The 17,126-nt window shown below is 36.4% G+C and overlaps 1 protein-coding gene across 18 annotated transcripts; it reads left to right on the top strand.

The window, feature by feature from the left end:
* The first annotated feature begins 320 nt into the window (after positions 1-320).
* On the top strand, positions 321-13,835 carry LOC105041880 (uncharacterized). Of its 18 annotated transcripts, none has more exons than XR_012139733.1 (7): positions 321-871; positions 1,087-1,141; positions 1,279-1,330; positions 1,420-1,478; positions 6,695-6,780; positions 10,243-10,467; positions 11,990-12,532. XR_012139733.1 is itself a non-coding variant. In XM_073253895.1 (7 exons), exons 2-5 carry the CDS (start codon positions 1,140-1,142, stop codon positions 6,707-6,709), a joined length of 336 nt encoding a protein of 111 aa, XP_073109996.1. In that variant the 5' UTR covers positions 321-871; positions 1,087-1,139; the 3' UTR covers positions 6,710-6,780; positions 10,243-10,467; positions 11,990-12,532. The 18 variants fall into 18 exon arrangements, 6 of the variants coding, with proteins under 6 accessions (XP_073109996.1, XP_073109995.1, XP_073109997.1 ...); XR_012139734.1 differs by lacking the exon at positions 6,695-6,780 and adding an exon at positions 6,169-6,239; XM_073253895.1 differs by adding an exon at positions 6,169-6,239 and having other exon boundaries at positions 1,087-1,330.
* Positions 13,836-17,126: the final 3,291 nt, after the last annotated feature.

Here is a 17,126-nt window from a genome sequence, read left to right as displayed (position 1 = left end):
TATATACTAATGAATATGATATTTTATAAATATATAAATTTATATGAGGGTATGTATTAGATTATCAGATAACTAATTTGCTAAATGTATCATCATATTTAAAAAGATATATATCAATTTATTTAGATATATATATTGATTCGTTAAATGACTAATTTATTTGATCTGTATTATTTATCTATGTAATATATATCAATAAAAAATATATTTTTAAATCAAAAATAAAAAATATAATAAATTATTTTTTATTTTTTTAATTTTTTAATTATAAGGCAGACGATTACGTTAGTAAAGAAAATTTTTAAATTTTTGACGTCTTCTCTGGAGAAGGATAGGAAGCCTGCTTGTTTTCTTCTGCGTTGTACGCTCCATGCCATTTTCGTTCTTGTCCACAGCCTCATTTGTTCTTGCCCCTCCCTCCGCCCAACCTCGGGGGCCGCCGGCGACCTCCTCACCAGCCTCGTCCCCTGCGCCCTGCCTCGCCCCCACCCTCCCCTTCCTCGACCTTTCCTTCGATGCCTCCACAGCACCCTGCTCCTCCGGCCCGCCGGCCAACGGGGCCGGCTCAAGTGATGAGCTTTTGGGGGGAGTCCGGGCCTTTCTCGTTCTTCTCTTTTTCTTAGGCCTCCCGGTTTCCTGCGAAGTCCTGCGAACCGCGTCCCTGGCTGAGAGCATGATTCGAGAACTCACGTATAATTTGCAAGAACAGCCTTTTTGCTCCCCTCTCATGTTGAAACCCTAAATGTTCGGGACGTAGGAGATTGATGGGGACGACGGAAGTGTGCGAGGAGCTCCGGACGGGCAATCTTTATCACGATCCCACCATGAACCTGGCCTCGGCTCCCCCCGCTGCCCCCGTTGTCTTTCCCTCGTAAAACCCCACACGGTTCCCCATCCTCTTCGTTCTCAATTTAATTTCGATTTTTTTCATTATTAAATTCGAGTCCTTTATATCCTCAATTCTTTTTTTTTTTTCTTTTTCTAATCAAAATCGAATATTGTTTACCTCTACTTGTTACCTTGGTAGGTCTCGCGATCACCCTTCCTTCTATACCAAAATTCATTGATTTCCATTCAATTGTGCAGGGAAAACAGGAGTGGACGTTCACTTATGTGTTGCATGATGCGACTGCTGTGATATGTGGATACTTCGTCACATACTTCTCTTAGAGATTTTTTACCCTTGTGCAGTACTTTTTTATTATAGTGACTGGTTGATGGTATTTATTTATTTTGAGCTCGAGGTTTTATTTGAATCATCTGCTAATTGTTGGATAGGCCGGTTCGGGGGCTGGCGCAATTCTTGGTGCTGTCCACGGATTCAATACGGGTACGTATTATACTTTTATTGTTTCTATTAGTTCATTCAGATCTCCTTGAGGCTACCTTTTTGTGGTTCTTTCTGTGGGTTTGTCACAGGAATTCCATTTCTGCAAAAGCACGTGAAAGGACCCAAATGGCTGCATTTCTTTATCGAGGTAATAATTTACTGACGTGTTTTAAATGTCTTGTTGCTTGTCCCATGAATTATGGAGTATGTTATGTGATTTATCTATATTTTCCCTTAAACTATGGAAATTTATAAGATTTCTAGGGCCCTATGCAATTTGAACATTCATTTGAAGTTCATTTAGTTCTGAATTTTGATCGCACTGCAACTGAACTCTAAGTTATACTTTTCTGAAGCTTTTCAACTTTGGTTGTACTTGAGTCTCTTATTACTCTTGTTGAATGCATTGAGTTATAGCTGCAAGCATAGTTGTCATTATTTTAATAAACTTTGTGTCGAATGCTTCCATTTATTGAGGTGCATGATCTTCTTTGAAGAAGTATGCTATTATATTGAATGCTACCTTTCATTCTTTTTCTTGCTCTATTTGTGACACATACCTGCTTATCTTCTCCACATGCATGCTCCAGCACTTCTCCCTAGGCCTTCTTGCTCTAGTTCCAACATGTTCCAAACTTTTGGATTTTCCACCTGGCAGTCTTTGATCTATGTCCAAACCCAAGTTTGCCATCTCGGTACCAGATCCCATACTAGTAGCATGTTGATATAATGTTGGTATGCTAGATATGGAGAGTAAGACTTAGTATGCATATGCTCCATATGCCAAGTCTTGGTTCGTATTGGTACAGTATGGGGTGAAGGCCCTAGGATAGTGAGCCTTGGTCCAGACTATTGTAGTTAGTTGCATCTATTGATTTGTCCTATACTGTTAATGTTCATCTCATGGTTTGGTGCTTTGTCCCACTGTTGCTTATGTCATTTTTCAAAATGCTCAAGGTGGTAGTAGGCATAGCCTAACCATCTTGGCTTATTGATGGTCAACTCTGGCACTTGTTAGAGCTTGTTTTATAGTCATTCATGCCATTTGTGAACCTTACTAATGTTTCTATCTAGGTTTGCCTATTAAGAAATATAGGTGGGGGTAGATGTGGATCTAGTTTTTGTTGAAATCTGTCTTAAACCATTGTATTGGACTATGTAATTGCTTGAATTGCTTAAACCAGTCTGGTTAAATGGTGTCAACCTCAAACTAGTCAGGAAAGAGGAGATTTTATGAGCAAAACCGGTGAAGTTCTAAAATCCCACTTCACAAAGTGCTTGCCCCGAATGCACAGCAGTGTTTGCTGAATTCCTAGCCTTACTCTATTGTAGATCTTTCCATCAATGGACTTCTAAGGAGGAGTATTATTTCTGTAGCCAAATCTAGTATTGTCATCCTCTTCATCTTCTCTTTTGGTTTAAGGTAGGTGTAGCAAACAATGTAAACAACTCGAGCTCAGCTAGGACTTGACTTGTAAAATGCTTAGTTAAAGCTTGCTTCGAAGCTGAAGGAACCAAGCTTGAACCATCAATCAAGGCTCAAAATTAATTCCAAGCCATTGGATCTTAGACCCAACATCCATAGTATTAAGGATTGTTTGAAACTTGTATGTTTATTTAATTTTTGAATCCATTATATATTAATTCAGATGGGAACGAGGCCTGAAACAAGCTTTAATTCAGTCCTGGACTGAGCTTGGTTTGAGCTTGAGTTGATTTCTAGCTCGATTTAGAATTTTCATGCTGATCATTTAGGTATGTGTTTGGCTAAGTTCAAAATTAAGCTTGAATTGAGCTCAAAATAGTGGTAAGCTTGCTCAAGTTTGGCTTGATTATGCCCCTAATTTAAGATGACAAAAATAAAAGATAGGGTTGAGTCTAGGGCCATGTAATCCAGACTAGAATCCATTAGGGGTTTGGATCTAAGTTTTGATCCAAACTTGACCCATCCATCAACTAAATTAGGTTTGTGCTAGTAGGAAATCGGGATGGAGGAGATCTAGGTCCTATCATGATCTAGCTTCTTGGAGATTTGTGGTCAATGGCTTCCTTGGTTGGAGTGATTCTTGGCCAATGATTGGATTTTGGTTGGAGTCAGCCTGTAATCCAGGGAATTTGAAGAAATGTGGAGGGTTTGATGCTTTGGGAATTGAGGAGCAAAGAATTGATTTCATGAATCACATTTAGGACCAAAAGAAGAATTTGATCAATAGAATTGTGGACGCCGTTGAACTGATGGTTCTTTTCACAGTTCCCACTAGGTCCACAAAATCAAGACCCTTATAAAATGTTGTTGAGGTGCCATATAGGTCTTCAATTCTTATGCTTACACCAAGTGAAGCAGGCCAATGGGGCAGTGATCGTGATCTGACTTTCATCTTGCAGAAATAATTGCTTCTTTTTCAATTTCATGGTGAACCATGATCTATTTAAGGAGCTTTTTATGCATTATCTTCTTGGCCTTTCTTGCTCATTAGACATCGTCTGACACCTTTGTCAAGTTATCAGCTGACTTGTGCGGGCAGACCATGTGTATTTTCTTTCTAATGCTTTTTGTACTGGCTTTAATAAAAACTAGTGATAATATTCTTTAATTGCTTATGTAAATCATTGGCTCTAACATCAATTTTGGATGATTTTGTTTCTTCCTATTACACTATGGACCTGAATGTTGTGTTATGCCCTTGATTTAATTGTTGTCCTTCCAGGATTGTTCTTTTATTATGGTTGATCTTTCATACACTAATGGAGTGTCTACAGTTTTATTTTGCTAATGGTTCTTCAAATAATAAGTTGTTTTGTTTACTGCACGATTGCTTATTCTATCATTCCAGTTGTCTCATGTTCTGAGCTAGTTTGATAGTTATTCTTCACCTCATCCACTATGCGACCTCTTTTGCATCTCCCCTAAGTTTCCTGATGCTTACAACATTGTCTTAAACCTTGATATTAGATGCTTCTTTTTCTGGTGATCCTGTAAATCAAGGTTTGGCCCTTTCCTTTCATGTCTTCTTTAAAGCTTCTATACTCCTAAAGTACTAAAGAGTAGTATTCTCCTTCACTGTAGTGTAGAGGTTGAGTCTTGAATTCTTAAAATAGTTGTTTGACTTTGACTCAGTCAGTGGTCTCTTATTACTCATTTCACTCCCACTAGTTCTACTCCATAATAATAATAATAATCATTTTGCTGTTTAGAACTCTAAGGTTCATCTTTTCACTAATAAAAAGAAAAAATTACATTGAGACTTAGAAGGAACCTTCTTTAATATTTGGGTTCCTAATAATTGTATAATGATTCATAAGTTTTGTAGAAGTTACAAAAACAAGAGGATTGTAGTGCTTGCAAGGTTGCATTGATGGAAATTCATCTTCTGTGGCAGTGGCTATTTATTGTAGTTAAATGCCACGATAAAGAGTCATACCTTATTATATTTTGGGATCTTGCTTAGCACTTCTCATTCTTGTAACCTCTGCAAAATTGGCACAGATTAGAAGAAATTTGGTGCTCATTCATCTTATAACTTTTTATTTAGGAAATTGGTTCTATTTGGTGTATCATTGTGGCTTTTTTAAAAAAAGGACTATAACCTGTTGATGGTAAAGGCATGACATCAGTAGCTGTGCTCTTATGTTAAGATCTTACAAAGCTCTCCATGAAGGAGTAGCAAGCTCTTCATGAATTTCTGTTTAATGACCAGGCAACTTTATTCACAGCAACATGTGACAAATCTTCATTTTTGCCATCTTTGAAAAGGAAATGGAGCCTTCCTAACATTTATCTAGCAAGCCCGCTAATCAGGAAATTGCAGATCCACTGACTTCCAACTAGAGATGAAAACAGATCAGATATGGGTGGTGTATTAGTGAATCCATATATGTGTCCACTTTATTTGGGGAATCCACATTCATCTGATTCTAAAATTTGTGTGTACATACTGCTTTATATATGGATATGGACTGAGATCAGATATTAACAGTGCAAATACAAATGCAATTATCAAAGTTAGTAAGATAAACTTGATGATTAGAATATTCTTTCTCTTTACATTTTGTTAATTTAAACCAAAAGTACAAGCCTTCTAACTTTCTTTTATTATTGTTTTTTAAACAGGAAATGAATGTACAAAAATTAACGAATGGAAATAAATAGCTTCCGCAGGACCACAAGACTCTTGTAATGGATCTAATAGTTCTTCTACTGCAGAATTTATGCTGAAGGCTTATTGCTAGTGGCATGAGAATGCAACTCACTAATATATTGTAGGGAAATCAAGTTGAATACATATGACATTGTCACTTATGACCCTTGGGAGCCTACAGAGGTTTAAGAGACTGCACAGGCTGAATAGGAATTAGGAATTGTAAGGACCTGCATGGGTGTGTTTTTAGTTCTGCATTGGGTGTGCTTTGGGTGCCAAGTGCCCTAATTAATAATCTTCTAGCCAGTCTTTTTGGATGAGGTCTTGGGTTGTCACAAATGGTAATGGGGCTGACTCAGCTCACAACCTAAGTGGGCAGGGGACACTAAAACATAGGTCCTTTGAGGGCTAACCATGAGCCAGTTTTGGTGTTTGCCCTCATGGGTTCTCATATACTCCCCTATTTAAGACCTGAAGTTGTCGCCAAAGGGAGGGCTCTATAAATTTGAATGGATATTAAATTCTTGCTATTTGTCTTTCATTCTATTATCCTTTTTAAGTTGTTGTAATACCGTGGATACTACCCTTGGAAAGATATCAGTTGGAATTGAAGAAAGACAAATAGCAAAAATCAATTATCCTTTTCAAATTTACTTCAGATGACATTCAATTTCTCTTTGCAAATTTTTGTTTGGTTAGGGACCTCTTGCATATCAAGAATATTAAAGAATTTTCTACTCCAAGGATGCTGGGTGTATGCCCTCATGCAGGTGCGAACAGCTAGTTCTGATTTAAAAGTTGTTTGTCTTTTAATACAGCTCCTACCTCATCAGTGATTGGGTACCTTAGTCATTAATAGGCTGGCATCACGCATGGTTTGCACATTGTCATGCTCTCATCTGTATAGACCAAAAGATATGCAAAATTGTTTAATTCTACACCAAAAGACACTAGGATATGCTAGAAAAGCTTGTTTTTTCAGGCTTCAGCATCTAATATACGATGGTTGCTTTTACTAGGAATTAAAAAATGTTTTTGTAGGATAAAGAAGTACAGATAGAGATATTTAAATAAAGAGCAACACATTACAAGTTTCACATGTTTTTATTGCAAAGAAATATCTTTTACTTTGAGCAGAATTGTTTTTTTGAGGATGTGTGAATAATTTATCATTTATTGACATTCACATATGCTTGTTATAATTTTTTCTGCTTGGAAATTGCAGTACATGCCAATGTAAATTGATAAAGGTTGGTGCAAGATTTGTGCATGTCTCATTCAACATCATTGAGTTGCAGACAATACATAGTGGTAGGGTGGCACCTCTAGCCATTTGACTTACTATCTGTTGGTGCTGACTGCAAATGAAAAAGTTACATCCAATTTGTGCATATGATGCACATGGCCCTCATCAACACCATCATGCATAGCGTTTATGCTTTGTTCATTCATTGATTTGTTTTTTCAACCAACTTGGACATAGGAGCCCTGTAAAATTGATCATACATGTTGTGCTTTCAGTGGAAAGTGGTACATATGTGTGCATATCTCAAGCGAGGAAGATATCTGTCAATATCCATGATATAAATTAATAACTGACCATATTCAGTCAGTTAACTGACTATATTAACTGGCTATACATACATACATGCATATGTATATCTCGAGCAATGAAGATATCTATCAATATCCATGCTATGAATTATTGACTGACTATATTCGGTCAGCTAACTGACTATATTAACTCACTGTACATACATACATACATACATATGTGTATCTCAAGCAATGTAGATTTTGTCAATGTCTATGCTATAAATTATTAACTGACTATATTCAGTCAGTTAACTGACTACATTAACTGACTATACATACATAAATACACCCACATCCATGCATACATATTAACATCCATGCTATAAATTATTAACTGACCATATTCAGCCCATATGTACCATTTTATACCCCCTTTGATTTTAGTGGGCCTTTTCTTTTTTGCAAAAGGGAGCAACAAATTAGTCAAGGTTAATTTTCCTTCATGAGATATCAACCAACTTATAATAATGCTGCTTATAAATTATTAACTGACTATATCATCCTCCAAGGTTACTCAACCACATACATATCAATATCTGTGCTATAAATTATTAGCTGTCTATATTCAGTCCATATGTGTCACTTTGTACCCCCTTTGATTTTAGTGGGCCTTTTCTTTGTTGTGTAAGAGAACAACAAATGCGCCAAGGTTAATCATACTCTATGAGATAGCAACCACTTATAAGAATTCTTCCTATTTCCTTAATTATATGCTTTCTTTCAATATAACTTTAATATTAAGGATGTCAAGAACCAAAAATTAACCAGTAGTGAAAAAGAATTTTCCATTTTTTCTGTGTGTCAGCAGTTATGTTGTCATAGTGTTGGATTAGAAGGACATTATTGTAATTTGTAATGATGTCTCCTTGTTATTTACAATAAGTTTTTGGGTTTTAGCTCAATTTAACGTGCCAGAAAAGGGGGAGGGGCATTAAAAATCTATGTGTTGCTTAAGAAGAAAACAAATCATGATACGTAGCTCTCCATCATCAACATACATAGTTGTTTGTTTGCTCCATTTGGTTCTCCATTCTTGTTTTTTCCCTCAGAATTAATTTTTCTTGTGTAAATTCACTTAATCAAATGATTATGGAATAGTGCTGGGAGTTGCTCATTTTTGGTCATTCGATTTAAGGGGTTTTGAAACTAGATGGATAACGGCATAGATAGAGCTTTTATTTTTTATTTTTGTGCTTATTGCTGTCGTGTTTGCCTGATGATGGGTGGAGCATCACAATTTTGTGATGTATTTCTTGGCATATGGGTCCTATATTTGGCAGCTTACATTGGGAGAAATTTTATTTAAATTATGCATGAGGACTGACATACCACCTTATGGCTTCATTAAGGGGAACCATTTAGGTTACAGTGAGTCCTAGACTCATATGACTTAAATGAGTTAAGGATAACTCTCTAGATTGGAGATCGACTCTCTTTTCTCCTTCCCATCCAGTGGAGCACTGCCTCATCTTAACCACTTCTCTTCCATCGCCATGGGGCAGTGAGGAATGAGGATGCCCCACTCTTCCTCCGCTACCATAAACACCTATAAATAGGTATAAGGGAGCTTGGGTAATTTAATTTTCATTGAACATTCTCTTGATTCCTATAAATAGACAGAGAGAGAGAGCTGTCCACAGGTGATCCAGCCCAGATTTTCATGGCACCATGGTCTTTTTTCATCTTAGCTATCTGAATCAAAGCCTTGGGTACTTTGATCACCTTTCCATTATTTGTTTTTGGTTTCTTTGTAATTGGAAAGTGTCTTTATATTCTGAGTTTGTTATAGAGCATCAAATTGATGCTGAATATGTGTTGTAAACCACTCATATTGGTACATGGTGCAGACAAGGGATGGCATATGTGTATGCAGCCTGATCCGCTTAGTTTAAAATACCATTTCTTTAACTTGGGCCCATGGAGTATAAAGAGGTGATATTTGGGCTTAAGGAGTTGGGAGTTCTCAGAATGTTTTTAGATTAGATTGAGATAAGATGCTCTAGTTATTTTAAGCTATTGAAACACATAAGCAAGGTTTGTTTTTTTATTGTTACTGAATACCATACTGGTCCCTTGCTAGCATAGTATAGTACATCCACTATGGTATAGTACAACTCCCTTACTGACACATGACCGGAGATTTTTTTTCCCCTGATGACTAGCCAGGGTATGACATGAAACAGGGCAATATGGGTCAATACAACATGAAACCAGGTGGAACCACTCAATTCCACCCAGTATAGGAGAATACAGCCTCTACACGGTGTCGTACTGGTGCCTTATTGGTATGATACGGCACACCCAATACAAAATGGTATTGGGCAAACTTTGTGTATAAGGTTGTAAGTAGTAGATGATTTGTCCATTTTTGTACCATAGGAATACTTCTTGGACTATTTCAAGCCCAAGCCCAAGGGGGTTGTTCTAGTCATAGGGGTATTTTGGGTTTGCAAAAGTTGTCACCTGGAAAAAATAATGATGCTTATATAGAGTATTAAGAATTTGCCTAGCCACTATCAATTGCAACATGTACCCTTTTTTTTTTCCACTGTGATGCAGCCTTGTGTTATTATGGTCTGATGATGTCTTCTTTTGTGGCACAGCTTCCTCTACTACTCTTGTTTGCTGGAGCTAGCGCTGCATTTGGAGATAAAATTTTGCCTCTCATTAGAAGTTTCCATTCAGCTGCAAATTGTATTCATATATGTTTGAATTTTAGACATGTTTCTATTGCATGCTTATATGTTCATTCCAGAAACATCTGAAAGAAAATTACTGAATCTAGTTTTGCAGAATTATCTGGAATGATCTCATGAAACACAATTTTCTGGATTAGAAAAGAAAGAAAAGTGTACTGAATTTAGAACTCTTTATTTGCTTTTCTCTTTTGCTGGCATTACTAATTTGTTGTAGTTGGCTGTTGGTATTGACTGTGATGCATGCAATTGGTTTATGAACAGAATTTCCATATCCATGTAATTGAGAAGAAAGTTGGATTTTCATTTTTTTCTAAGTTAAAAAATCCCAATAACCCTTATTACAATCATAGGACCCTTAAATAACACGGAAATAGCAACCATCAACAAGCTGAATAGTGCATTCATGTCAGGTATGAAAGTATTTTGACATCTTTATATAACATGCTAAAATGCTTGACATTTATTTAATGGCATGCAGGAAAGTCTACAATAATCAATATCGGCAAACCGCCTAGGTGGCCCTAGACGTTGACATCCTTCAAGGTTTAGGCAGAATGCCTAAGTGGTCAGGCAGGTGCTAGAGGCAAAATGAGGCTTATCCTAGTCTTAACACCCTCTTTGCTCAGCAACTAAAGGTTCTAGCTTCGCTTCTTGGATATGGTGCATCTCGAAAAAAAGATGGATCTGGGTAATTATAGTGCAGGTAGATCTCCCTTGCTTTCGGAAATGTAAAAAATCGTAATATATTATGGTTGGTAATATACATATCAAAGAACATCATATTGATAGACGGTAAGGTCATTTGCTAATCAAGTGATGACGTAATAAAATCATACATTCAATTACTTCAGTTTTATTTACATGATAAATTTGCCATCAGGTAATTGGAAGTATCTAAAACTTTCAACCTATGTAACATAATTTATCATCAAGTAATATCTACAAGAACATGTTGTATATGTATTTGATTTCTATCTTTTATAAAATAAATGCTTCTTTATTCGAAGAGAATATTGGTCACAAAGTTAATGCCTTTGACAAACACAAGAGTTGTTCTATTTTTCTTTCAAATGGCCTGGAAAGGTATGGTAAGATGAATGAGAATTGTAAGAATGGATTGGGTTAAGCTTGCAATAATTCTTAAGGTAGCCGATACAAGGAAATGATTAGTGACCAAACATTGATAAAGTTGAACAGGGTTTGACAGTAATTGTAATGGTTACCATGTTGACTTTGATGTTTGTTTTTCAATTTGGTCATATCATTCCTTTCTTTCATCGCCCCAACCCTTCAGCAAATAGCAGCCCCTTCTCACTTAAATTTCTTCCTTGATCTGAGCTCCAAAAATAACATATAATCCTATTTTAAGTAAAGAACATTATTGCTTGAAATTGCCCTAGTGACACTTTGGAAGCTTGCGGGGTTCCTGTAGAAATAATGTAGGTGCATCATCACTTATAATTTGGTAAAGTGATTTGGATGATCAACATTGATTGGGCCTTTATAATCAATAGTTGCTTCCACTGTGAGTAAATCAAGAATATCTCTGATGGGGGAAGCATTTCCTCTGGCCATACCCTCAAAGGATACTGATGGTTTGGTTGACTCACTGGCAGAGAGGATGGGGTATTAGAATTAGTTGTAGACAATTATATTGCTATTAGATTATGGCCCTCTGTGGTTTTCTATTGGACCATCAAATAAATCTGCATTTTGTACAATGAGAATAGAAGGAACAATGATTGGTGATAGGCCAGGTTTAAGATCTCAGGTACATCAGTTATACTTGGTTGAGATGGAAGGTTGAAGAAATTTGGATGGGTCGAAATATGTAAATATTCTTATATCAGATATATGTTGGCCAGAATGTTGAAATATCGGATGATATGGTAGACAAGGCAGCCTGCAATGATATTACATAGTGATCTTAAAAGCTAGTAATGAGAAATCATAAGCTACTTCCATCGGCAATGGTAGACTCACTGGCACTAGATGATTCTCGGTCTCATTTTATTGCATCACAAGATTCTGTGGCATCTTTTGACTTCTCAATAGAAGCAACATGAAATTTTCTCTGCACCCTACGAGAAATCACGACCTTTTACCGAGTTCATGACGTAACGACTGTAGAGTTAAGCCAGGATTAGATTTTGTGCCTACACGCTGTTCCTTTTATACCTTTTGTGTTGTTGTAACCTTTGGATATTTTTATTTTTATTTTACAGTTTATCCGGTTCCTAAGTTTGCCCAGCTCACTGTGACATCCTATTATGCTGCTTCAAGTGCATCACACTATGATATATATCTCAGATTACCAGGTATGTCGAAGCTGCTCTCACGATCTTCATGATAAGCCCAGATGATGAGGTTACAGAGCCCCTCTTTGTGACATCTAAATCAGCAGGTCAGGCCTCTAAATCCTTTTCAGGAAAACGAACTCCACCAATGGAATTGCAAGCATGGCTGTGTATTGTGTGATTTCTTTGGTATAAATCTGTTTATGTTATTTATCTCCAACCAAATATATGAATCCGTGGTATCTCGTGGATGCTGTTGTCAAGTATGTTCGTTCGAACTTCTATCAAGTTCTTGGGAGCTGTAGAATTGACAGAAGTTCCTAGTTGCTCCTTGATTATATAAACTTTCGCAAGCACACATGATCCCTTTTTCAGGGCCAGTGTTTGTTAGCCTGGGCCTGAGCAGTGTGACATGTGGCCTGTGCCTGGTTCAGCTTTTTAAAGGAATGACAACCATTCTGTATTCCTTTCTGTTTTGGGATCTTCGATAAAATGTTTATGATGCAGAAGAATTTGAGTATAAAGAAAAAAAAAAGAAAAAAATGCCTGACAGTAACATCCATCTTTTTTTCAATCTATGGTCTGCAAAACACTCCTATAAAATAGTCAAATAATAGATTTAGGTATTCAAGCTTTTTTGCTTCCTTTGGCGTTAGTAATCAAGGTTTCTTTTGAAATCAAAATTTTCCTAACAAGCCTATCATTCAATTTTCTGAAATTATAGGAATAAATTTTATGTCCAAATCTACTACGGCAGAAACATGTAATATTTGTAGCAGTATTTGAAGATGAATTTGTAAAAAATTTTTCAAAAATTTTTGTTTGTTGTTTTAGATTAAAATTAAGATCGTTCTATCAAAAATTATTTTTTTGACTACTTAAAATTATATGAAGTTTTTCAGAACTATCAATAAAATTTCCAACTAAAGATTTAACATGTTTGCAGGAGCCAGCTTATCAAGCTAGTGAAGTCCTTGGCGGTTGAACCAAGTGATCTAGGATTGATTAGGTCTCACTTTTACTCGCCTTAACCAATAGTTGGGGTTTCATAATTTCTCAGCTTGTTGGTGGTCCAAATTTTAAAGTAAACGGAGAGCATGCTCATCTGCGTAATGTGGACGTCCAACTTAGTTTGCTACCAAGCGGAGCAAGAAAAATGGTTCACGGTAGCTTTAAAGATGGACTTATCGGGGAAGGCCAACAGCCCCCTCCTTTCAAAAACCATGCCGGCCATTCTCAAAACTTCCATGTGGAAGTCCTGCACAAAGTAGTAGAGACCTCGTCTGATCAAACAGTGCCAGGCCATCTTTTCGGTATTGGTGTCCGAGTAAAGATTCTGAAAGGTGCCGAAACCAGATCTAAGTGCACGGTTCATACCGGACCGGGGCAAGATCTATCCGGTTTTGCTACATTTAGGGGCGGATCGAGACAAACTGCACTCAAACCTGAACCGCCATTGGATTCGCCCAAATTGATGGGTTCGGGTCCTCGGCACTGGAAAGCTGATCAATTCTTATTGTGGTAGGTTGAAAGATAAATGAACCGGAGTTTTTTGAAAACTTCAAAAGATTATATATACATAAAATGGGGTAAAGGGAATTCAAGCCATGAACCCGTATGGCTTACCATCCAACTACCAAGATACATTTGGTGCTGCATTTGGTGGTTTCTTGTTTGTATGTATATGTCGTCAGATGGAACAATTTAGACAATTAATTCTTTCCAAAAATGAAATGTTTTCCTTTCAATAGAAAAAAGAAATATATTTATTTTATTCCAAGTATATTCTTAAAGTTTTGTCATTTATAATATTAAACACATCAAATAAACTCTATATATTTTCTACATTATATATTTTTATATTTTTTTGAAAAATTAAATTATCTTATTTTCCTTTATGTTGCATTAAAGAGTTGTTAGAGTGTGGATCCATGTGATATAAACTATAGTAATTAAAATAAAATATTATATAAATAATTTTTTAATTGTTCTTATATTACAATTAAAATTTTTATATTTAAACTTTTAATATGTTTTAATATAAATCCAATGTGGTTGATTAATCCAATGACTAGACCAATGACCCGGTAATCCAAAACCTTTATTTGGTTGTTCATTGGTCTGAGTTTAATAGTTGTGCCCCAGAAGATGGTTGGTGTTGACAAAAGTACAAATCAAGCTACTAGGCTTCTTCAAGAAGGTCGTCGATATGAAAGAGGTTAATGGTGCCAGAAATAGGAATGACAATGATCAAAATTAAAGATTAAGAATGAGAGTGAGAGACAGATGGGAGTATCTATTGAAATAAAAGATTAGCTGCGAAAGGAAAGAAAGGACAACAAGGCTGTCAATAATATTAAGGTCTAGGATGTAGTTATGATAGAGTCGTGATAGTGCGATAGATGGCTATAGAGATTCTCAAGGAAGGCTGAGGGTTAATCATCTATCTACTCTCTAGTATCTTTCTCATTTATCAGTAGATGAATATCCTGCATTATAATTTATAAGTGAAAAACAAACAAAAACTTTCTCCTTCACAATCAAGTTTATGTTTCTACTCAAATGCCCGGAAAAGAAAAAAATAAGAGAAAGAGAAAAAATAATCTTCTGCATCATCCTGCATCATTTTTCTCCATCTATACACCATATGCAAAATATAGGAGATAATATTAATTAAAATATAATTTTAGATTAATTTTTATAACTTCAATAAAAATATGATTATATGATAAATTACCTTTGCTAACATAAATGACCAAATGTTATATATGTAATGTGGATGGTTTTGGATATATTATTAACATGATAAGTATGCATGTTTTTTTGCTTGAGCACACACATGAAGCCATAGTTAAGATGGTTAGCTCAACATTTGCATCCCTTACAAAACATAGAATTTAAACAAGAAGATATTATAAAAAAAAAAAAAAAATCCAAAATCAAAATTTGTAGTTAAAAAAGGCCATACCATCTATACATACGCATCGATTTCGTCAACTCGGTATTATCATACCCACCCTTGATTAATATAAGGTCAATCCTCAATTTCTCAAACCTTGTTGGAGTGATGATGAATTTCAACACCATGCTTAGCATGGACTCCATAGTTACCATACCAAGGCTTTATTAAGTATCTAATTGTTGTCATTGACGGTAGCCATTCTTTTCAACTGGCTTGTTCCATTGCATTGCATAGGAGGACTGTTCAAAGTCTAGAAATCATATTTTTCCAAAAAAACAAAGTCTAGAAATCATGTGAACAAAAATTATATAGCACAAGAGAATCGAAAGAAATTAATTTAGGGAGAATAATGAGAGCTTTTTTAAATAATAAAAGCATCACAAGACAACTTTTAAGGCCAACACAAATGATGAAGTATATTATATACATATAATTCTAGTCTCACGAGGACTATAATTGCTTCTACCATCCAAGATTTCATGAGGATTTCAACTCATCTTATCAAGAACAATTCTTTAGGGCAGCTTACAATATTGTTGAGAAATGTATAGGACCGTTATACCTTTGATATTATTTGTTGAGAGAGTCAAAAAGGACTTATTGAACCAAATATTAACCGGAAACTCCAAATCTTATCCGAATTCAGACCATTTAACCTGTGATAATCCGGCCCAATTGGGCCCAAAACCAGCTTACAAAGCCCACTAAGCCCATTAAACAAAAAAAAAAAGAAAAAAAAAAAGAAAAACAGAGCAGGAAGACTCCCGATCGGAGTCTTCCTCTTCTCCGATCAAGAATCGGAGTCCTAGGGCCATTGAAAGACCCTAGGACGAGCTCTATAAGAACCCTTCCCCTCTCCTCTATGGGTAGACCCTGCAGCCACCGATGATTGCCGGAGATTTTTCTCCGATTTTCCCGATTGAAGCCGCGGCCTCCTATTCTTGTGCTCACCGGAAAACAGAGGCCGAAGACGCCGCCGGAGCTCAGGTAAGGCTCCAACCTTTCTTCCTCTCCTTCTTCCATTTCTCCTCTGGCCCCAAACATCATTGTCGGTCGCCGACTTTGCTGAAAATCGAGAAGAAAATGATGCCCTGTTTTTCTCCTGTTCGGCCGAGTCATCTTTCACCCTTTTCCGACCATCGACGCCGTCGTTTGCGGCATCTCACCCTTAGGTTTGGACCCCCACCCCTCTATCTATCTTTTCCGAAAGTCATGGCCGTCGGTGATAGGCCAATGACCGGAGAAATCCGTGGAAAGGAGGCGGTCCCCTGTTTTTCATTTTTTTTCTAAATCTCCCGCCGATCGAGCCTCACCGCCGGCGTTCTGTTGCTCCCTGCTGTCGGCCGCCGCTGCCGGACCATCGACCGTGCCGCTGCAGCCCGCCGGACCACGGGGACGCCCCTCTGTTCCCCTCCCGTTCGGCCAAAGAAGAGGAAAGAAGGAAGAAAAGAAGAGAAGGAAAAAGAAAAAGAAAAGAAAAAAAAGAAAAAGAAAAAGAAAAGAAAAAAGGAAAAAAAAATAAAAGAAAATGCAAAATAGAAAAATAATAAAATAGAAAAAAAATAATAATAATAAGAAAAGAGAAAAATTTCCTCTTTTCCCTCTTTCTCCCTATTTCTCTCTCTCTATTGTCTCTCTCTAAAAAGAAAAAGAAAAAAAGAAAAAAAAAGAAAAAAAAGAAAAGAAAAATATAATAATAAAAAAATACATGTGAGAAAAAGTTTTTCTCATCTCTCTCTTAAGTCTTTCTCTCTCTAGAATTAGACTTTCTCTCTCTACCTTCTCTCTATATTTTCTCTCTCTAGATTTTCTTCTTATTTTCTCTCTCTAGATCTTTCTCTCTCATTATGGATTTCGTCTCCCTAGGGTCATTCTCTCTCTGATTGCATCACAGACCCTAGGATAAATTTAAGATAAAAATATGATGATTTGAGACTGCTCCGAAATTCGTGCAGTAGTTTAGATCCTGATCCGATCCTTCTTCGAAATTGATAATATCAATCATGGTTAATCTATATTAAGTCACCTTGATATGATCTCTGATGATCTCAATCATGATTGCCACTTTTAAAGGATACGAAGATTCTCTCTCCACTTTCTCTC

The sequence above is a fragment of the Elaeis guineensis genome, chromosome 3, assembly GCF_000442705.2.
Source record: "Elaeis guineensis isolate ETL-2024a chromosome 3, EG11, whole genome shotgun sequence".
Classification (NCBI taxonomy): domain Eukaryota; kingdom Viridiplantae; phylum Streptophyta; class Magnoliopsida; order Arecales; family Arecaceae; genus Elaeis; species Elaeis guineensis.
This window is presented reverse-complemented; position numbering and strand designations above follow the sequence as displayed.